Source organism: Onychomys torridus, chromosome 8, assembly GCF_903995425.1.
Source record: "Onychomys torridus chromosome 8, mOncTor1.1, whole genome shotgun sequence".
Lineage (NCBI taxonomy): Eukaryota > Metazoa > Chordata > Mammalia > Rodentia > Cricetidae > Onychomys > Onychomys torridus.
This window is the reverse complement of record NC_050450.1, coordinates 96861124-96883309: the sequence shown is the minus strand read 5'-3', so window position 1 is coordinate 96883309 and position 22186 is coordinate 96861124. Positions and strand designations below refer to the sequence as shown.

General features: G+C 52.3%; 1 protein-coding gene across 5 annotated transcripts in view; it reads right to left on the bottom strand.

Moving 5' to 3' along the window:
- The window catches only part of Axin2 (axin 2), an 89554-nt gene that overhangs the window by 1530 nt on the left and 65838 nt on the right, over nucleotides 1-22186 (bottom strand). For all 5 annotated transcript variants that reach the window (XM_036195879.1, XM_036195878.1, XM_036195876.1 and 2 more), the window contains exons 3-10: nucleotides 17458-17598; nucleotides 9558-9660; nucleotides 7005-7145; nucleotides 6356-6852; nucleotides 5912-6106; nucleotides 5414-5644; nucleotides 4621-4716; nucleotides 3173-3340 (exon numbers count right to left, since the gene is read on the bottom strand). In XM_036195879.1, coding sequence (XP_036051772.1) covers nucleotides 3173-3340; nucleotides 4621-4716; nucleotides 5414-5644; nucleotides 5912-6106; nucleotides 6356-6852; nucleotides 7005-7145; nucleotides 9558-9660; nucleotides 17458-17598 — 1572 coding nt within the window. The remainder of the gene's footprint in view (nucleotides 1-3172; nucleotides 3341-4620; nucleotides 4717-5413; nucleotides 5645-5911; nucleotides 6107-6355; nucleotides 6853-7004; nucleotides 7146-9557; nucleotides 9661-17457; nucleotides 17599-22186) is intronic.

Sequence of the window (22186 nt, the reverse complement as noted above, 5' to 3'; positions counted from 1 at the left end):
GTGGGCGTCTGTGAAGACTGACAGGTGAGCCTCACACCGAGGTCTACATCAGATTCATGAGGGGAGCCCACCTTGCCAGATGGGCCAGGCAGAGGCACTGTGGGGGTGGCAAGGCCAGGCTCTTCCTGGCTTCAGCCTCTAGCCAGAACTGCTGTCACCTACCCGACCAACATGGACACTCTCCTTTCGTCTCTCGTTCTGAGGGAGGAGAATGGGAAGAGGACATGCCCGGGCTTCATTTGTGATAGATAGCGGGGCAGGGAGAGCCTTCAGGGACCTGGGACTCGGCTCAGCCCATAGAGGTGGAAGGCTGACTGGTTGCTATCATCAGTCCAGAGGCCACCTGCCCAAGTGCCAACAGTCTTTGGCCCAGCCCAACAGGAGGTGGGCCAGCCCCAGGGCTCACCTGTGTTGAGTAGGCACAGAACCCTTTCTCTCCCTCTCTCCCTCCCTCTTCTTACCCCACCTCGCTGGGCTCCAACACCCTCCTTCCCCTCCTGCCTTTAATTAAAGCTCCTCTTCTTCCTCCCCAACATTCTTCCTTCTCGGACTGTTTAATTGTACAGGCACAAAGGACAGCCTCTCTCGGGTCCTCATACTCTGTACAAGCAGCCATCCTGGGCCAGGCCTACCCCAAGCCTTTCAGAGGACCCTAAATAAAGCCTCTTCCTTGTCCCCAGCAACAGAGAACCCCTCAAGGGGATTAAGCTTTCCCTGTGAATTGTCCTTTCCAGCCCATAAAGGTCACCACCACCCCTGGAACCATTAAAACATAAAATTCTGACTGGTGTTTAGGGCTGAGGTGCCTTCTCTTGGGAAAAAACAAAAACAAAAACACTCAATCTTCTTCAGTTAATTGTGTCATTCCCATTTTAGAGCAAGTGAACTGAATTACGAGGGCAAAGAAGCTGGCTCTCTAGGGGCACAGCCATTTCAGGGGTACAGTTGGGTCAAAATGCTTAGGAAAGCCTGAGAGGAGGGGAGCCAGGAAAGCAGGGGGAGTCCTTTTCCCAGATAGGAGGGCCTGAATGCCAATGCCAGGCCCCCAGCTCTGACCCCTCTGGCATGTACCACGTTAGGCTTTCATGGCACCTCTGGGCAAACATACGTCGACCTTTTCCATAATTGCAACCTCTTCCAGCAAAGAGAGAGGCAACATTCTGGAGCGCCCCGCCCCCCCCAGGACTTCAAACACACTGCCTCACCCTCGTTTTCTCCAAGAACCGGGTTTTCCACAGCACCAAGCTTCGTGTGGCAAACTCTTGCCTTCTCCCGACATCTGGCACCAATGGTGTCTGGCATGTCTGGAGGGACTGTTTGCTTTCTGAACTCCTGCCATGGTGAGATTACTCAACACGGCCCAGGTCCCAGCTCCACAACCCTGGCCTCACTGGGCTCTTTTTCATTAGGGTGGGGGTTAGGGGTACAAACTGAAATGTTGAGGGTCAAGGCCCTGGTTTGGGGAGGAAGGCACGGTACTCTCTTGCCCAACCCCCACCTCCAGGACACCAAAGCTCAACGGCAGAGATGAGGAGGGTGGGAGGGCCTTCCCACAGCCTGATCCAATCAGGAAAGAATTTGAGAGGGGACCATTTGTGCAAGTCTATGTGCATTAAAGGGGAGGCCAGAGCTTCAAAGCCAGGCTTATTAAATGTGCCTTAGGGGGGGAAGAAAAAAATCAGAGCCAGATGTGGCCGGAGTGGTTGAGGAGGCCCTTCCCTGTAGGCCCTACACAATGTGCTGTGACACTTTCGTCCCCTGAAGGTCACCTGCGCTTCTCCTCAAAGTCCAGCAGAGTCAAAGCCAAGATCAAAATGAATCCCTGGAGGGGCACACTTGTGTAATTAGCTTCACCTGTGTCTCTGTCAAGATTAAAGGCGGCAGCCGGGCCTGTTCCCCAGACCCTTTGATAGCATTCAGAATGGTCTCTTGCTGGGTATGACAGAATGACCTAGGCTCGGCGACACACCTATCAACCCAGTAAGTTGTCACCCGCGGGGTCTTGGTCCTTTTCCCTGCCAAAGGTCACTGTTGGCACCACCAAAAGGACTCCATGACAGAACGGCTGGTGCAGCCACACAGGATCCAGCAGGGAGGGTAGGGCAACCCAGCATCCTGTAACAGGCTTGCTCACCCGGGGGCCAGGGCCCAGCCAGGAGGCTGTGCATCCTTCATGCTCTTCCCTTACATCCGGGCTCTGGAAGTACATGTGGGCTACGCCTCTGCATAGGGCCTCAGGACACTCAACTGGGGAGGGGACACTCCTTAGGTGCAAACCTGAAGAGCAGAGACCCCCGAGTGCCTGGTCGGCCTCACTTTGTCCAGGCTTGGTGCTCTGCACCTGGGACATAAATGGGCCGAACACACATTCCCTCCGGAGGGAGGCCAAGTGGGTCAAGTCCTACACCAACTGGCATGGCCATCGCCTGCCTTTCAGTAAGAAGGCTAAGAAATGCTTCTGAGTTGGCTTTCAACATCCTTAGCTCCTGGGTCCTCTCAAGGACCTGACAAGGTCAGGGTGGGCCTTTTTAAGGATCCCTCCACTCTGCCAGGGAGGCAAAGAGGCCAGGTGGCAGGGAGAAGGAAGTGAAGCCCAGGGCCCAGTAGAAACTGACCAGCTCTAGTCACCCTCTTGACTGCCCACAGGCCCGCCTGGCTCCTTCTCAGTTAGACAAACACTGCTGCTGGTGACCTGTCCAACCCAGGGACCGCACTCACACAGCAAGGGAGAGGCTGGTGACTCCTGAGCTTTGTTCTGCTTTTCTGAGCCTCCAACATGGCGGCCTCTGAGGTAGCTCTGGGCTCTCCCTTATCAGTCCCCACCCCAAACAGACAAGGGGGCCTCCAATTTCAGGCAGAGCCCTGCTTTCCTGGTAAAGCAAATGGCAGTAACTTTTTGTCCTCAAGTCTTGTTCACCTGGAAGAGAAGACCTGGCTAGATCTCCAGAGAACCACCCCCTCTCAGCAGCTTCCCCCATGGCTGCTCTTGTTAGAGGTGAGGGGGGAGAGGCGACAGAGGCCCCTAGATGCCCAGCAGCCCACTCAGGCAGCCTCCATGCACTTCCCAAATCCACCCGAGGCCTGCAAAGACAGAGATGTTCTAGGGCCAGGCACTTTTGAGTTCTGAGCAAACTCTAGATCAGCAAAGGCTCTCTAGGTAATAGACCCTCACCTATAATTTCCCTTTTTGCTGAGCTGTTCCTTGAAGTGGCCCAGGGTCAAGCTCTGAGCCTTCAGCACCCTCCTGTATGGGATTTCTTCTCCGCAGAAAAAGTAAGTGACAACCAGCTCGCTGGCCTGGAGCGCGTGGACACTTGCCGGTTTCTTTGGCTCTTTGTGACTGAAAAGACAGAATGTCATAAATTCAGCACTTACACTCGCAAAGTACGGGGGTCTACGAAGGGAGCCTGGACCCTCACATTACAGAGGTAGCAACTTCCAAAGAGGTCCGCAGAGTGTGAGGAAGGGGTGGTTGTTCTGATTGTAAGTTGATACCATATCCCTTAAGTGCCTTCAAATTGGGGTTCTCAGAGGCCTCCTTCTAGTTAGCACAACAAAGAGATCACCAGTGAAGACCAGAGAAGCAACCGTATCGGGGCACTGACTGCACGTGGGTCACCGTGACCAGGGAATACCATGGAGGCAATCCCAGGCCAGAGCTCCTCCATGGACAGTGTGAGCTCAAATGCCTTAGAGGCCTACCTGCCATGCCCACAGAACCACATTCATAGGGAGATAGCCTGCTGTCTCATAGATGCCAGGTGGGCCCCAAACGTGCTGGGCAGCCAAAGATGACCTTGAACTTCTGACCTTCCATCATCCTGCAGTTCCAGAGAGCTAGGGGTTACGGTGTTTACTCATCCCACCTCCATTTATGGGGGCACTGAGGAGCTAACCCAGGGCTTCCTGCATGCTGGGCAAGCACTCAGTCAACGGAGTTACCCTCAGTGCCACAGTCATCTTAATTGTCCCATTTATTCTGTTTTTAGAGTGGCTTTTATAAAAGCCACCAGTGTAGACAGCTAGCGGACTTGAGGTTAACCAGTTAAAACAAGGAAAGGGTTTACAAAGGTAGCTTATTCAGGACCTCAAACGTGAGTCACTGCTCAGGATGAAGAGGCTAAGCAAACGTTATCTAGATCATCCCACATTCTAGCAGATTTGAAATTCTGCAGACAGGGTTCAAAAGTCTCATCGCCAAGTGCAAATTTTCAACAAGAATCATGGCCCAGTTTGGGAGAAGATTTTGTATCTTCTCCAAGCAGGACACGCTCACGAGTGACAAGGGTACTTGTCAAGTCCTGCTGGCTTCTAAGTCCTACAAAGTTAACTTGTGCATCCAGATTCAGCCCCCTCTGCCCTTCTGACAATGGCTTCAGCCCAGCTTTTGATTACTGTGAGCCCCGGGAACCCTGTGTTGTGAAGCAGCCCTCTCAGCAGGCAGGTTTCCCATGACCCTCACTGATGGCAACATCTGCTTTTAGTGTTGCTCATCACAAAGCGTGGAAACAAAGGTCACTTCAAATATGGAGTTCCACATACACATCACTCCAGATAATGACACGCCCCGATATGTAAACCATTCCAAGTATGCCAGCAATGCCTAAGAGGGGCACTCACTCTGCTGGAGCCAGGCTTGGGTTAGAGAAGGGCGTGGCTCCCGCCTGACCAGTGGCTGAGTGGTTCCTGTCCCTCTGCTGACTGGCCACACAGCACCTGAGGACAGAGGAGGGTGAAGTGGGGTTTAGAACAGTGGTTCTCAATCTTCCTAACACTGCAACCCTTTAATACAGTTCCCCAACCATAAAACTCTTTTTGTTGTTACTTCCTAACTGTAATTTTGCTACTGTTATGAATTGTAATGTGAATATCTGTGTTTTCCGATGGTTCTTAGGTGACCCCTGTGAAAGGGTCATTTGACCCTCCAATGGGGTCATGACTCAGCTTGAGAGCACTTAGGTTACACTTAGAGGTTAGAGGTAAGCTTGCATCCCCACGGCAATTGGGAAGCAGAGAAAACCACTCTGGCCTCCTAAAGAGATGTAGCCCCGACCCTCTTCCCTCCCGGCAGAGACCCAACCAAGGCCTTGTGTCCAGACATTCTGGAGCAGGCTACAACAGGGCTATCTCAGTGCCGGCAAAGGGCTCAAGACTCTTGATTCTCCCCTGGCCACGGCTTCACATATGCTCATCTAACCTGCCTCTCATGAAGGGATTCACACGGAATCATCCCACTTGTAGGACTAGCTGCACTGAAGACCCTGCCTGAACTCTGATAAAGGAACAGAACCAAAAGAGTAACTTGCAAAGGCTGAAAAGGAGGCTTGCTCAGCCAGAGGCGGGTCCTCCTAAGAGAGCCTTTCCCTCTCCATCTCCGACCCACCCCCTTCTGAGGCCTTCCACACCCACTCACCGCTGCTTTGGGGGCTTTGACACCTCTGCCAGCCTGCGGCAGGCTTCCTCCAGCTGTGCCAAAGTGTTGGGTGGGGTTAGGGGAGGCATGGCAGGGTCCTGGGTAAACGGGTGAGCCCGGGCCACCGAGCGGGGGTGTCCATTGGCCCCCAACAGATGGTGCCGGCTGACTCGTTCGCCTGGGGATGTGCGGGCAGACTCCAATGGGTAGCTCTTTCTTATGCTTTGGGCACTGAACAGGACATGAAGAGCAGAAGGGAGAAACTGGGTTAGAAAAACTGGAAAATGTGACTTCAATAGAAACTTGTCTATTCTGAGAGAGAGAAGAAAATAACTCTACCATAACACGGACAGGGTCACTGCCAAAACATGACATTTTTGTGGTCTCCTCAGCCCAGTGTCTAATACTAAGACGGCAGTCACATTTGCTTTCCACAGACGGCAGAAATAGCCAGCCCCACACAGCCTCGATGTCAAAGCCCTAGGGTGTGGTATTTACCTATGGGGCTTGGACTTGCTCTGCCGCTCACTCTCCAGCATCCACTGCCAGACATCCTGCGAACGGTCTCCTTCCTCCCCAGGAAGCTGAGGGGCCCCTGCTCCACTGGACATCCCTCCTTCCCTGGCCGGCAGTACCAGACCTGGTTCTGTGCCTTTCGTGTTCCGTTTGGGCAAGGTACTGCCTCTGCCGCCACTGTAGGGAACCAAGAACACCCAATCCAGACATCTCGTTAAAACTCCAGGACTCCTAGAACATGGTGATCCCACAAGGGTACAGTGAGGGCAGATCCACTAACTCAGTCACTCTCAAGCTGCAACCTGTGCCCATGCCCCTCCCCCTCCAGGAAGCTAACCGGTGACCTTGGACCCACTTGACACCTGTTCAGGACTCAAGGCTGGCAGAAAAGCTCTCCCATGGGGGGTGGGGGTGCCAGTCACTTACCAAAACTGCTCTCCAGGCAGGGGCTCTGGAGCCTTGGGGTGGCTCTTGCATTTGGAGTAACAGTAATACTCCGTGCCCGCAGGGCAGAGGCAGCGCACCCTTTGTGTGGCTTCTGCCTCAATCTCCTCCTTGGTCTTGGGGACAGCATGGTGATGGATGTAGTGGTGGTGAACATGCTTTGTAGTCTGCTTGGTCAGGAAGCTCTTGCCTCCGAGGAGTGGGCAAGCAACCACAGGAGGCAGCTTGCCCCCAACGGGGAGGAGGGGGTGGTACTGCTGGTGGCGGCGGTGGTGGTCAGGGGAGCGGGAACGTGGGCTGTAGCGGCCCACACCAGGTGACTGGCAGCCAGGGGTCTTGAGGACCCTAGACAGGTGGTCGTCCAGGATGGTCTGTGGGTCTTCTTCATAGCTGCCAGAGGGTAGGAGGGCCAGGGGGTGCTGGGCCGATGCTCCCTCCCGTGAGCTCAGTGCTGGCTCAGATCCCTCCTTTTCTTCATCCTGGCAACAGAGGCCCCGCAGGGAAGTGAACAGGGAAGTTCCACACCCTGGGTTCATGCACCCATGGGCTGGCACACACATGCACACGTGTACACACACACACACATACGCCAACGTGCAGAGGGTAGAGAGGATACTGCAGCCGGCATTACCTCCCGGATCTGCTGCAGCCGCTCCTCAAGGCTGTGACGGCTTTCCAGCTCCAGCCTCAGCTTCTCCAGCCTGGAGATGAGCTCGGCGGCGAAGGCAGCGGGTTCCACGGGCGCCATCTCCTTGGGTAGACGGTGGGTTCTCTGAGGGTGTGGGAAGGAAGGAACCAGGCACCATTATTAGCAGGCCAGGCAGGCACTGGCCACAGCAGCTTGGATGGAGCTCGTGGGGCCCATCGATGCGCGCTGAGTCCCCGTGTTCGGGTGGAAGGTGGATGTCGAAACGGCCGGCGCTGCCCGGGACTTTTATGCACGGGCTCCGTGGCCTCATGGAGAGCCATGGTCCCTACCAGCATTTGCCTTGGGCAGGAGCAGTTGGTCGCACTCCGAGAGGCCCTGCTTGTTCTCTCTGTAGTACAACCAGCCCATCAGTAGCTACTCTGAAGTAGAAAATCTTCAAAGACTGTTGTCAAACATCAAAAAAAGGCAGCCCTCTGAGATGGGGAGGGAGAGGAACCAACTCAAGGCATAAAAAGTGGAGTCTAAACAGAAAAGGAGTTGGAAATTAAAAAAAAAATAAGATTGGAAGAGAGGCAGGGGGAGGGAGTCACCGGCCCCAGATCAGAGAAGAAGTGGTAATTTATTTCCTGGCCGCACACTGCGCACCTTTGAGGTGGTGGCGTCTCAACACTGTCCTCCATCTCCCCGCATTCCTCCTCCTCCTCCTCCCCCCCCACCTCCTCCTCCCTTTGTACGGAAAATGAAGAAAGCTGCTGCAGGCAGAACACTGCTGAGCTTGGCTGCCTGAAGCTGATCTATCAAGGGAAAACGGAGTATCTCCAAACCAAGCACGGAATATAAAAAGAGGCGTCGAGCAAGCCTGCCAAGAGCAGCGGACGGCGAGAACCCCCACCGCCCGGCTTTCTGTCCTGTCTCTGTCATCTGGCTCCCCCACTCTGCCCTCCCCACCTCTCCACTTGTTCCACCTCCTTCCTCCTCCTCCTCCTCCTCCTCCTCCTCCTCCTCTTCTGCTTTGCCTTTTTTTTTCTTTTGGGGTGGGGAGAGCAGAAAGCCAACTTGTCCTCCCTAGCTGAAGAATCAGCCTCACCACAGCAACCACTGAGCTGCAGAAACGTGAGCGGGGAAGGAAAGGCCCTGCGTGGCCGGCTGTTCTCGTGAAGGCTGGCTCCACGAACCTGTGCCCCAAAGTTGATCTGCCACCCCAGGGCAAAAATCAGGTGACTTATAGGCGTGGGAAATAGAATTTTGGTTAACACATTCCCACCCCCACCCAACCAACTTTGTCATCTATATTGTATGGCTGGGGGGGAAATCACAGAAGTCACTCCCCAAAGCAATCTTAATATGCTCATTTTAAGACGAAGTCACGTTTCTGAGGAGAGCTACAACCTGTAACCCTACTCAGGTGACCCAAGATTAGCAGTCCGATGTGTTACTTTTCTGACTATAATACAACCAACTGAACCAGCTGGATTCTCTGGAGCTACCAGGAAAGGTGACTGGACCAACACCGGCTCTAGACTGGATGCCCCTGCTTTCTCCCTGTAGCCTAGACAGTGGGCGACTGTACAAAGATCACAGCCTGGAGGCAGGCTTGTGGGCACTTGAGCCCAGTGAACTGTGAGCACGCTGCCTTCAAGGATGCTCTGAGGGACAGTCCCAGAGAAGCCTGCTCCCCTCCCTCAGTTGAGGGAGGCCATTTGCCCAGGAAGCCTCGCTTCTAAACACTCTACCCATCACCATTCATCAGACACAGACTCACGAGAGCCCAGCTCTGGAACATGAGAAAGGTTAAGACTGCACAGCTGCCCTCTGGGAGCATGACGTTAGTAAAACGGTCAAGTAAACAACAGAACAGTCAGTGAGTGACTGAGCTATCAGGAGAAGCAGAGTTCTAGAGAGCTAACTTTCCTTCCATAGAGAGCAGGGCCGGGGGACACAACACACAGAGGTTCCCCTAGCCTCATCCACTTCATGTACCAGGTCCACACACAGAAGCTAACACAGCTGGGGCTGCAGAAAGGCGTCAGCGGTTAAGAACCTTGGTTGCTCTTTCAGAGGACCCAGGCTCAATTCCCAGCATCCACGTGACAGCTCACAACCATCTACAACTCTGTAACATCAGATCGGGGGATCTGATGCCCCCTTCTGGCCTCTGTAAGTACTGCATTCACATGGTACATGTACATGCAAGCAAATACTCATACACATACCCCCACCCACAACCCCATGATTCTTTTGAGGCTCTCTGCTTTCAGGGGGCTTCTAGTCTAGCAGGAAGGCAGTGAGCTCATCACCTCATCTAGTGACCCTTGGTGTCTTTGACACAGAGAACTTGCCATTCTTCAATTCAGGAAATACAATGTCACTCTGTTAATACCACACCCCAAAGAACCACAGACTTTCTGCAGTCCGGCCATTCCTTTCTCTCCCTTTACTCCAGCACGTCCCAGGCACACTGCTTCCCACCTCCCAGCTCTGAGGTCATGATTCAGGACCTCAGGGAACACCACTACCCATGCCGCCTTTACTCACCGGAAAATGAGGTAGAGACACCTGGCCATTGGCCTTCACACTGCGATGCATCTCTCTCTGGAGTTGTTTCTTACTCCCCATGCGATAAGGAGGGATTCCATCTCTAAGGGAAAAGACAAAATCCAGACTCACCAAGGTGATCTCAGCAGGTCATCACTCACATGTTCCTCCAGAGATTCTGACAACAGGAACAGCCACACTCTTCCATGGGAAAGAGCCACACACCTTCAATGCAATCATGACCCTGTGGGGAAGGACCTGTCCAAGACCAAACTTCAAATCCTGCCCACTGTCATCTGTGGCAACTTGGCTTGCTCTCAGCCACAGGAACATCAGCCTGGGAGGAGCTTGTGTGTCCCCAAGTCCAAGAGTCTTGGATTCCTTTGGAAACAGTGCAGGGCAAAAGGCTGCAGGGTCATGTTAGGAACCAAACCCAAGGGCTTGACCACCTCTTCAAGAGGGTGCACATAAGTCCCTTCCAACAGTCAATCACGTCCAACTTTCTCCTCTCTGTTAGTATTTTTATAAAGCGCCTTGTGGTGATTTTCCCCAGTCAACAGAGACACAAAGACCCAGGGATATGGACATAAGAGCAATGCCCCTCCTAGGCATCACTATAAACTCACCAAATGTTCAAGTATCTACAACATGCCAGCCATTACCTAGGTACCTTCCCTCTACTTAGGGGTCAGTGGACAGAAGGACACCAAGTTCCATTCCTCTTAGGAAGTTGATATCCTAACAGAGTGTCTCACGGTGGTGTGCAAAAATGAGGCAAAACCAATGTTCAAAAGTGGCAAGCACTAACAGGTGGTGGTGGTGCACATGCCTTTAATCCTGGCACTTGGGAGGCAGAGGCAGGTGGATCTCTATGAGTTCGAGGCCAGCCTGGTCTACAAAGGGAGTTCTGGGACAGCCAGGGCTATTACACAGGGAAACCCTGTCTCAACGCCCCCCCCCACACACACACACACAAAAAAAGAGGTGGTAAGCACTATGACAAAGAGAGCAAGGAGGAGGTCCTTTGGGAACGAAGGAATTGCAATTTAAAATTGGGGTGTGGCCAATGAGGTCTGGGTGAGTTTTCCAGGCCTCTATCTCTAAAACACGGGCCAGGTACAGAGGCACAAGCCTTTAATCCCAGGCGGATCTCCATGAGTTCCAGGCTAATTCTTCAGCGAGAGCCTGCCTCAGAAGCCAAAAACCCAAATTAGCAAGTGGAAGGGAGAATAAGGCACTGATGCCACTGAAAAACAAGACCAAAAATGAATTTCAGTCTTAGGAGCACAATGGCAAGGTGTGGCTTCTCCCATCGATGTCCCTTCCAGAGACCTCAGGCACCTCCATGATGAGCCGCACTCCCAGGCGCTGACACTGAAGCTAGGTGTCTGACGTTTCCCTTCCCCTGGTGTTTAGTGCATCACAAGAAGAAAAACCTGCCTCTCAAAGCTGTCGGTGCAGCTGGTGTGTGAAGAGCAGCCAAGAGTAATGGCTGACCTAAGCCAGAGAACAGGGTCCCTCAGGGGGTGATGAAGTCAGTCAAGGTGAAGCATCTAACGTACCAGGGGCTTCTCTTGACGAGGCCCTGAAGGTAAGGCGGGTGCACAGGTGTGATGCAGTACCTAACGCTGCTTTTATGAAGGCTCCATGCTCTCATCCTCGAAGAGCGGTCTGAACACCAGCAATGCTAGGATTCTTCACCAGCAAGTGATCCTACCCAAGGCCACCAACGGCAGCCAGAGGCTACTAGCTCCCACAAACCAAGTTCACGTGCCACTTTTGACACCTGACACACCAGATTTTGTTCTCACAGGAGCCGCATTTTATAGGTGACCAGAAATAGGTGACTCAGGTTCCAAACCTCAGCCACCGCTGAACTCCAGAAGAGAGAGCCTTAACTCAGCCACCTGCCTTCAAGGTCCCCAGTGCCCTGATGGTCTACATCTCCGAAGCTCCAAGAAGCCACATGACATGGACAAATCGGAGATGTGAACCCATCTTCTGCCATTGGTACTCACTGGCTATGGGGGTGCCAGGTGGGGTGGGGTTCATGCAGAATAGCTCTCATATTAGTGTCCCAGGTCTGTACCAATAACCACAGCTCTCTCCTGACCAGCTCTTCCTCCTGGGTCTTAATGGTGAGAGGTGGCTCCCCAAACACCCCATACACTGGAATAAGTCATATCAGGCGGCTTCCGGAGTCCCAGGAGGACCAGTAGTGAGATGGCTCAGAAGTTAAAGGAGCTGGAGAGCCGAGTTTGATCCCCAGAACTCTTTATATAAAGACAGGAGAGAAGGCTGCAGGTGGCTGCTACACGTATACTGTGGCACACAGTAAGAGTCCTAGGAGAGTCTCCCCAGACAGCCTCTTCGAGACTCTGCCTGTCTGTCTCCACCAGCAGCCCTTACTCATCCCTTCCTCTAGGACAGAAATCAGTGGCGAGACTTCTCTATCTTGTATGCTTTCTCCATATAAGGTAGGAAGAAAGAGAGGGAGGCAGGTGGCAGCCAGCGCAATGGGCAAGAGGAATAAATGATTTCCTAAGTACCTCTCACCATATCTAGGGCAGGTGAAGGATACAGCCACAGGAAAGGCATCGTGTGCCCAGAGCCAAAAGGCAGAATTTTAGCTTGGAGGCGTCAAAGAGGCTCAGAGGCGCCTTTCTGGAAATATGGCTTTAATTCCCCCTAGCCAGGAATCTTCTTCCAAAACAGCCCCTCATTCCAAAAGGGGGCCTCTCCTTTCTTCTGTTCGGGCTCCAGAAGTTTATGACCAGCATCCTGGCTGCTCATAACCAGAGTTTGGTCCCTCTACAGTCCCCTTTAATTATAAACATTTTAGCTAACGAGCCTGCTGCCGGGCCCAGCTGTTTCTGGGGCGCACGGATTTTGAAGTGTGGACTCCACTTAGCTGCCATTTAAGCCGAGCCAATTAGCTTAGCCCTTTGACTCCACTGGGCCTGACCTAACCTGAATGTCACTTTTTCCAGGGGCTTTGAAATAGCGGGCGTAAGTGCACGCGTGCCCACATTTTGGCAGCTCCTCTGAAGCAGTCTCCGATCACAGCCAACATCAAAAGCCTGGTTTGTAAGATAGGGTAACATCTGAAGTTCACTCAGAGGCACTTCCCCAATGTCCAGACCAACCCCCCCCCACCCCATATGTAAGATATGAGAAAATAAAAATAATAAGTAAAATGACTCCTGCCATGTACTCTGTGGAAGGGAGAAAGGTCATCGAGTGTGGATATGGGGACACACGGAGCAGAAGCAAGCCTCAGTCAAGCATAGCCAATCCTGACTACAGGATAAAGACAGAGAACCCTGATACCCTCACCTGAGGGACCTTGAACTCGGGCAGCAAAGCACCAGCTGCTCCCATGTTCCGCCTTCCTAAACTTGGGGCTCTGCATCCCTTTCGCTTGGGCCTAGCCCCATGGCCCTCTTGTTCCTAACCCTCCCAGTTATTTGGGTTTAGGATTTTGTTGAAAGTCTGGCAGTTAACTTTTAAAGGAGGAAAAAAAAAAATAATAAGAGCCATTTCTTCCGAGAATGTGGGTTTCAGAGTAACAAGCTCATAAAACAGCTTTCAAGGGGGCCTAAAATGGAGACTCAAATACCTTGGCCATCTTTAGGAGGGATTTTTCCTTAGTGGCAAGAGAGAAGTCAGCACTAACACTGGCTCTGGGAGGAGGCCTACGTAACCTGTCTGCCCCACACACCCAGGCCACCGCATGCAGGTGCCAGGAAGAACCAAGGCCTGGCCCAGCTCTGCCCATCTTCTTTCTACCCAGGCCTCTTGCAAAGGCCCGGGGGACTTAATTGGTTCTGTCGCAAATGAGATGATTGCTTCCCTGGGCTTGTGTCTAATGAACTCCAACCTTCTAGAGTCTATTGAAAGCTGCCTCTGACCCCTCCCTCTACTCCCCCCTTATCCTTGTCCCCTCCCAACTCCCAGCAGGGCAGCCAGCCCTGGTCCCCAGCCCCTCAGCCCCCAGCAGCCCACGCAGGCTACTGTGAAGAGGAGAAGCTGCCAGGGTTCTTTTCATGCTTTATGGGGCTCTCCTATTCACTTGTTCAAGCACATTTCAAAGGGGCCTGCTACCCTCTTATCCTCTCTAAGCTCCCCTAGATGAACAATGGACTGAAAGCGATTCAGCTTCTCTTTTCATCCCCTCCCCAACACACACACACACGCACACACACGCACACACACACACACACACACACACACACACACACACACACTTTATTTCTCACAGGGTGCTCTCATCTGCAAGAGGCCACAATTGGCAGAGCTCTGAAGAGGGGGTCTAATCCCAGCCCTGGGAATCCCGGGTAACCGCCCAACACAGGGTAGATCACACACACACCCAGAACTGGCTGGCCAGAAAGTGCTTTAAGTTCAAGCCAAGTCTGTTCCAGCAGGAGACTGGGGATCACCTCCCCACCCAGGGGGGCACCCGATGCCTGGACACCCACAGGAGCCTCTAAGGATGAGCAAGACCCGTAAGTTCCTGGAGACCCTTCCATACCCTACCAAAGGCGGCTCAAGATCATTCCCAGGAGCCCTTGGGAATGATGAAACTGATGCCAGCCAGCTCTTAGTTGGTCTAACCATGCTCGTGGGTACATCTATGATGAGGAGTCCAGGGGAATGCCCACTTGGCTGGGAGGCTCTGAGTGAATAACCCCAAACTCTAAGTCTCACAGATACCTTTCCTTGGCTTTTTGGTTTTCTAACTATCTACCCACCATAACAAGACGCCCTGTTACAGGGCCCAGAGAATATGCCACCAGGGGCCTGAAGAAAAGCTGCCAGGGGATAAGCTGTTGGCCCCTTTCTTAACGTAGCCCTTACTGGCCCCCACACTACCTAGGCAACTCCTTCTGAGCCCCATATTTGAGTCCATAAGTGCTTTAAGTGAAATGGGAAGGAGAATCACTTTGAAATGAAGCTGAGGGCTGGCCACACAGAGTGGTTACTGCCCAGCACACAAGAAGTCAGTCCTGGGTGCGGATTCCAGTACATCACATGTGGTGCCACCTAGCTATGATGCCAGCACTCAGGAGATGGAGGCAGATGGACCAGATATCCACAGACATCTCAAGCTACAGAATGAATTCAAGACTAGCCTAGGCTATATGAGGGCCAGCCTGGGCTATGCGAGACCTTTACAGTCTAGGGAAAGATTAAAGGGGAATAAATGAGGATGACTCAGGAAAGAGTTATGATCAGTAGTAAACAAAAAGAAGAACCCACAGAAGCTCAAAGGCCTCAAGGGTGACTGGGCCCAATAACATCTCTTGGTGAGCAGGGAAGATGTGGCGGGGTAGGCGCCATGTCTGGCCTCTGCCGTGAATGGCTAGGGACACACATGGCTACTTCCTTCTTGCTGTGGCAGTCACCAGTCACTGCCTACCTTGCTGATCGGGTCCTGTGAGGACAAACAGAAACAACATGGGACCACACCCAAGTTATCTCATCATGAACCCAGAATAACACCTCAGTGATGGGGACTGAAACTCAGCCAAGCGCCAGGAAGCAAGCCAAAAATAGTCTCTAAGAAATCCAAACAGAAGCCTCACAGAAGTCTTCCGTAAAGGGTACCCGACTTCGGAGAGTCACTCAATGCCTTCATTCAGAACCAGCTTGCTCTTATTCTACACATAGCAAGGAGGTTCCTACACAATCCCTAATTACTGTGTGCTGGGGGAGTGAGGCTTCTGAGATACCAAGCCCAGGCATGAGAGCAGAAGAGAACAGCAGGTACCATCGGTGAGGAAAACCAACTATAAGCTGAGGGCAGGAGACACAGATCAGAAGTTCCACACCACTTCGCAGCCTGAGGCCTACAACACACCATGAAAACTCACCCTGATAGTAAGTTTTTGGACAAGAAACAAACTAAGGTCAGATACGGTAGCACATGCCTCTAATCTCAGCACTTGGAAGGCAAAGTGACGGGAGTCTGAGGCCAGCCTGGTCTACACAGTGAGTTCCAGGACAGCCTGGACTACACAGTGAGTTCCAGGACAGCCTGGTCTACATAGTAAGATCCAGTCTCAACAAACCAAAACAAAAACAAAACAAAAAAAAAATTAGGCCTACTAAAGAATCATCTAAGTTTTTTGGGTTCTTTCAGGATGGCACTGGGCATACATGTGTGTGTGTGTGTATATGTATATATGCATATGCATTCAGACAAAATACTCATATACATAAAATGAGTAATTAAGAATGATTCCTCCTGCCCTGTGTGGACAATTTAAGAGCTCAGCCAATTACGAAAATAGAACCAGTTCTCTGAAAGCTTTTATTCCTGGTGGATAAAGGATGTGCACCCTACCCTCACTAATGCCAAAATGATGTTCTTCCTCCCTCCTTCCCTCTGTGTGTGTGTGTGTGTGTGTGTGTGTGTGTGTGTGTGTGTGCATTTTGGTTTGTTTTGGTTTTCGAGACAGGCTTTCTCTGTGTAGTCCTGGCTATCCTGGAACTCACTTTGTAGACCAGGCTGGCCTCAAACTCATAGAGTTCCACCTGCCTCTGCCTCCCGTGTTCTGGGATTAAAGATGTGTACCACCACCACCCAGCTATTGTTTTCTTAAACTTCAACATTTTCCCTGAGGAATCTGTCACTTGTTAACAGGGGAAATTGAAGTAACACAATAAAAGCTTCCAGGAAAACAAAACAAAACAAAACAAAACCAAAAGGCAGCAGAATCCCAAACTAACCTCAGCCACTTTTTTCCCCAAATGGTCCTGTGCGGCCTGCCAGGATACAGGACAGCAGCCAATAGAAGCCAGACAGTCTCAAAGATGCGAAGAATAGACACTCCAATTTTAAGAAGCTAAAAGGAGCAAAGTCTAAGGAGCGTCCCAGAACTTAACACCACTGGCTTAATGGCTTGTCTTTCAAGATCATTCCCTCAGCAGGAGAAATCCTGACTCTAAATCATCCTTGCCAGAAGAAAGCCTTCAAAGGCCTTCTTGAAATATGGATTCTCAATTGGGTGCTGGGTGAGAAAAGTCTTTGGGATTTTTACCCATACCTGGATTCCATCCTGACTTTCCTGAATCAAACCCTAAAGGATGACAGGAAACTGGGAATCTAGGCCACTACTACATCCCACACCCCACTATGAGACTCATGGAGCATTGGCATTGTCCACCCAGAGATCCCTCTGACCTCACTTCAAATGACCTCAAACTCAAAGCATGACCTTACCTGACAGTCTACTGACCTTACTGACCACTTCAATGACTTGGATTGCTTTCAAAAGTATCTATCAAAGTCATCTGTCGGCCCAAGATCTGAGACCAGACAGGACTGTGGAGGGCCCCTACCGAGGGTCCTCAGCATCTGGCACAGACTTGGGAATCCACCACATCAATGACCTGAGTGACGCCCACTGAAACACATGCACATAGACGGACCGCACATGCTGGCCCTTCAGAGAGGCCTGGCTTTCTGTTCCCTGCCTTTAATGGCCCTTTCTCAAAGAGCAAGAGCAAACCAAGCACCTTTTCAGCAAGGTCCTGTGTCCTGCCTGCTGGCTCTGCAGCAGGTGCACTTGGTTTCAGGACAAGCCAAGTGCTTCTCCTATAAGCACAACCAGGAGATGCTTTTTAACTTAAGAAATCCACAGACACTCATCTTACCTTTCCGAAACCAGGTACCCTGGCTTCCTTCTGTAAAGACACCACCCCAGCTTCCTCTTCAAGGTTCTCATTGAACCCTACCCAGACCATCATGCCCATCACTTTCCCTTCCCAGAAAACCAATGTCCACTCACAGAAATGGGTCCCGCAAAGCTGGGTGAGCACGAGAGGCAGACCCCTATCCCCTAGTGCATCACACCCCCAAGCCCCATGTGTAGAAGGGAGACAGGATACTTACACACTACTGTCAGTCATGGACATGGAATCATCGGTCAACGCGTCGCTGGATATCTCACTGTCATTGGCACTGGTGGCTGGTGCAAAGACATAGCCCGAACCTACATGGTAAGGATTCACCGGGTCGCTTCTCTTGAAGGATCTATGAGGAAAGAAGAGCACGGTCACTATTACCCACCAGACACCCAGGTCATCATGTGACCCCAGAAGGACACAGTGCACAATCCCACATCTGGTCCATGCCAACGTGCTGTCCAGGCCTAGCTACAAGCCTGGGCAGACGGCCTCAATGAGAAGATTGTTCATCACTGACTCCCCTTGCAGGGAAGATAGGCTGGGTTCCCCAAACTCTAAAAGATGAGGGGTCCACCAGCAGGGTTGCAGAACCTGCCAGGGAATCCTACCAACTCCTAAATACTCACATCCAGAGCGGCAGGAACTGACTGTTCGAGGGCCGGAGACAGGACTGTGTTCTAGGACTGGAGACTTGAGTGGGGTAAGAGCAAAGAGCAGCCAGCAGCCAGGTGTCTTCCTCCTCCTGGTCACTGCAGCCAAGCCTGACTGAAGCAACCCATTTCCCAGACCAAGAACATGTGAGGCATCCTAACTCTTGTATCTGAGGGCTGCCAGCCTGCTCCAGAGATACTGACATCTAGAGGTCAGGGGTGGCCTTTGACCTAGGCCTGCAGTAAGCCAGGCAGATGGGACAGATAATGTTTATAGACGGTGGCGGCCATGAACTGGGCCTGCAGTGCCCTTCCCCTACCACGGCTTTCCTTCCCTGGGGCTGGCTAAGGCGCCAGGACTAAAATGAGCAGCTGTCCAAGGCAGGCCCAGGCCCCTCCTGCAAGGGTCTCCAGCCCCTTTGTCTTAGTGGCCGGTAGGACCCCATTCCCCTCTCTTGATCTCCTCCCAGGACAACCAGTGGGCCTGCCACTTGTGTCACTAGCCAAGGACTTCTGTCAGGGGGAGGGGAGACAGGTCATCAGGCTGCAGGAAGGATCCCTCCCAGGGGCCAGTCAGCCTGGAGGTGCAGGAGGCTTCCTTTACCAAACCTCTGGCATAGTCCTCCCGGGGCTCAGCTGGCAACAGCCAAGAACTGGAGGGAAAGCTCCAAGAGGAGCCACGCTCCATCAGCCCACAGCAGCTGTTCTGTAAAGATAGCTGTGGGGCTGGCAGAGGAGAGGGACCCACGGAAGGTCATGGCCAGCCATCTGCTCTTGTTCACCAGGCTCCTGTCCTTGCACTATGCTGGGCTCTGGGCTTCTGGCACCCAGGTTCTGGTCAGGACACATCACCGTAAAGTAAGGGGATGTCATGAGGAAGGAGGTTGGGTACTACTAAAAGCCTATCAAATCACAGGCGTTATCTCAGGCAGAAGGCTCAGGGTGCACTGCCCATTTCTGCAGAGCTGGAACTGGTGGGCGTGGCACCTTTCTCAATCTCTTTCTTCCTCCTATCATAAGACACTTAAGAAAGTTCTAGAATCAGAGGCAGGATATGATGGCTAGCTGGCAATGGCCCCTGTGACAGAGGGGACCAGGTGTATCATGTCAGATGACTCGGACACTTAAGAGAATACAGTGGCAGCAAAGACTGCAGAAAGCCCTCTTCTAAGAAGACTGTACAAGGGCCAAGCACTTTCCTCTAAGGCCAGGGTCTATCCTAACAGGACAGAGAGGGAACAAGATTCTGGGGGACAGTATTCTGGGTGACAGTTAGTAAGCAGCACCTGGGGCCCAAGAGCTGGAAGGAGGGTAAGGGCAGACAGAAGGCCCAGTAGGGAACTGTTGTCCATTCTGGTGAGGAGCTTCATGGGAACAGCTGGAGCCCTGAGGGTCTCACCCAATGTTCTCGACTCTGATACAAACCAAGTGACCTGGGGTGGGAGGCCTCCCTGTCCCCCTAACACCCAGAACAGGGCTGGCACACTACAGTCACGTGACAGCTGCTGCCCATCATCTTGAGGGGCCCATGGGAGCCAAGCATCAGGACTGGAGGCTTAGTGAGAGCTGTTAACATCAGCTGGGACCAAGGTTCTGCCCCACTGCACCAGGCTGGATGAATCCCTCAGAAACAGAAATGTCTACGAGTGCAAACCAGGCACACAGTGAACTGGCTGTACACTTTTGACAAGTGACTCTAAACTGCCCTAGACCACTGGCCCTGCCCTATTGTGGAGGGCAGGGAGGCTTGTTACCTCACAATGCTTTTTAATGAGAACTCAAGACTGCTAAGACCATTCTTGCCTGTTCCTCATCTGTATGTGCTCAATCTGGAGTTCCCAGGCACCCAAGAGGGCAGAAACTGAGAGCACAGGGAGGCAGAGAAGACTGGGGGGTGACCAGTTGCCTGACCACTGAGGGACTCACGGGAAGAGAAAGACTTTCTGCTCACCATCGCCTCTAGAGGCTGAACCGGAGGCGACAGGCAACACACATCAGAATGAAGACAAGGCCAAGAGAGACCATGGAGTGGGAGGGGACAGAGAGGCCAAGTCTTCAAAACAGCCTGGAGTCCACTGCTGGGATGGGCCCCACTGCTTCAAAGAGGGCTGTCAAGGTAACTACTCCAGGGTCCCCTCTTGTCATTGGGAATCCAGTGGTATGTAATGTCCATATACTCATGATAGGAGATGTCAAAGGCCTGGACCTTGTGTTGGCTTTGCTGATGGTCTACCGGGTCAAAACACAGCTCCCCTAGGTGTGGGGCTCCCCCTGAAAAAACAAGCAATTCAAACATGGCCACCTGCAAGGGCACTGGAATGGGGGAGGGGGTACCCCAGTAACACTTCCAGTACCCAACTGCCAGCAAAAAATGGAGAGACGCTGTGTTCCCAAAGCCTCTTCCACTTTCTCCTGTAGTACTCAGCATGGTCACCACAGAAACCTGTCCCAAGCCCCAGACTGTGTGCTCTGTGGGGGCACAAGCCATCTTCACATGTGTATCCCCAACACCAAAAGCAAGGGGGTGGCCCGTGGCAGGAGCTCCAAACTTGGCTGAGCCTTCTTCAGAGACCCACATCCATCAAGTGGGTCGCTGAAAAGGTTTGGAAGAGGCATGGCACAAGATCAAAACAGCCAAAGTGGCCCAAGATAGCATCCACACACCTTCCCTCCCTCGGTGTCACTATCTTGGTGGTGTTAACACAACAGCTAGGCCTCAGATCTAAGACTTACACTTCAGCCTCCACAGGGAGAAAATGACTCAATCGAAATTCCTTCCTCCCCACCGCTACAAAAAAGAATACCTAAGTGTGTGGGGGTGCGGGGGGGGGGGAGGAGGGGGCTCCCAAAATAAACTTATCTCCCTTCGCTTCCATAATAGAGGGCTACTGTGTGATCAGTAATTAAAAGTGGACTGGACTGCTCTTAAACTCAGCTGATTGCAATAAAGTGCTTGGATTTTCCTACAGTCATAACAAGGCCAGGGCAGGGTGGTGGGGAGACACAGAAACTCAGTTTTTAAGTACTTAGAACTTTCTCCAAAGTGCCATGTAATTTTAAGAAAATGGATTAGTGCTGTCTTCTTGTGACTACCTTAAGGGGGCGGGGGGGGGGGGGGGCGCAGGAGAGGGAAGTTGGAGCATGCTACCTTAATTGTACCCAGATTATGACTTCTTCAGGAGGGCTGTACCTCAAAGGTGCAGGGACTTTGCACTCCTGAGGAGTGTGGAGGCTTGTGCTTCGTCCTGTGTGTGGTGTGTGAGGTGTGCACCCACACCCATGGGCCACTCTGCCATCAAGCAGCCACTGGGGCTTTCAGCTGACAAGTAACAGAGCCTCCTGGGTCCTTGAGAGAAGGAAGTGTCTACCTCTTATCTCTAGGAGATGTTCGGGCCACCTCTGCTCCTCCCCAGATACGGAGAGCCAAGAGAATCTATCCAAGGACCTCTTTCTGGGGCCCCTCTCCCAACAGTACAACAAAAGGAACCGACTTTGAAGCTGAGCTTTCCATGAGCCTTTGACATTTTACCGTAAGGTCAACACCCTCTTCAACTAGCATTTTGGAAGGCAAGATCAAGGGGTGGGTGGACAGCGAGGGGTCAGTGTCTTCTGTAACCAGGCAAAGTGTATCTCAGCCAGCTGTGTTTGTTGGCGTTTCGTCCTCTAATTACTGACCAATGCTCTCAGCATATCTTTCCTATGGCATCATTTTCTTTGATAATTGAAGCCAAACTTGATTCCAATGGCTTCTCACAAAAAATGGGCCTCATCAGCGAGTTCTTTCAGAGAACAGGAAGCACTTGCAGCCAGCACAGAGCCATCTGCTGGGCCCCTGGGATGTTACGACAGGCCAGAGCAGAGGGCCCAAGGGGAGGCAGATGAACCCCTGCCCAGAGTCAGGGCAGAAAGGGGTGCACACAGGAATCTTTCTGTCCATTCAACACTGTATCCTCCCTCTTAAAATAAGTGTGGGCCTAGCGCCTGAGATCACAGCCCCTGGCTCCACACATCTCTGACACACCTCAACACTGGGGGGGAGGGGGCAGTGTGAGGGGCTTGGACACACGCTCCCACCACCAGGTCACTTATGCCCTTAGTTATTTATAGAGACCATCAAAAGCCCAGGCATCCCACTCAACCATGCACAAACCAGAGCCCTTCCCTCCAAGGATAATTTCTGCTCTTCCGTCTCAACTATTTATATTAAACCCGACACCAAATCGGTAAGGCTACAAACAAGTCGTTAAAAACTAGGCTCCTTTGAGTGCCCACATAAACACAGGG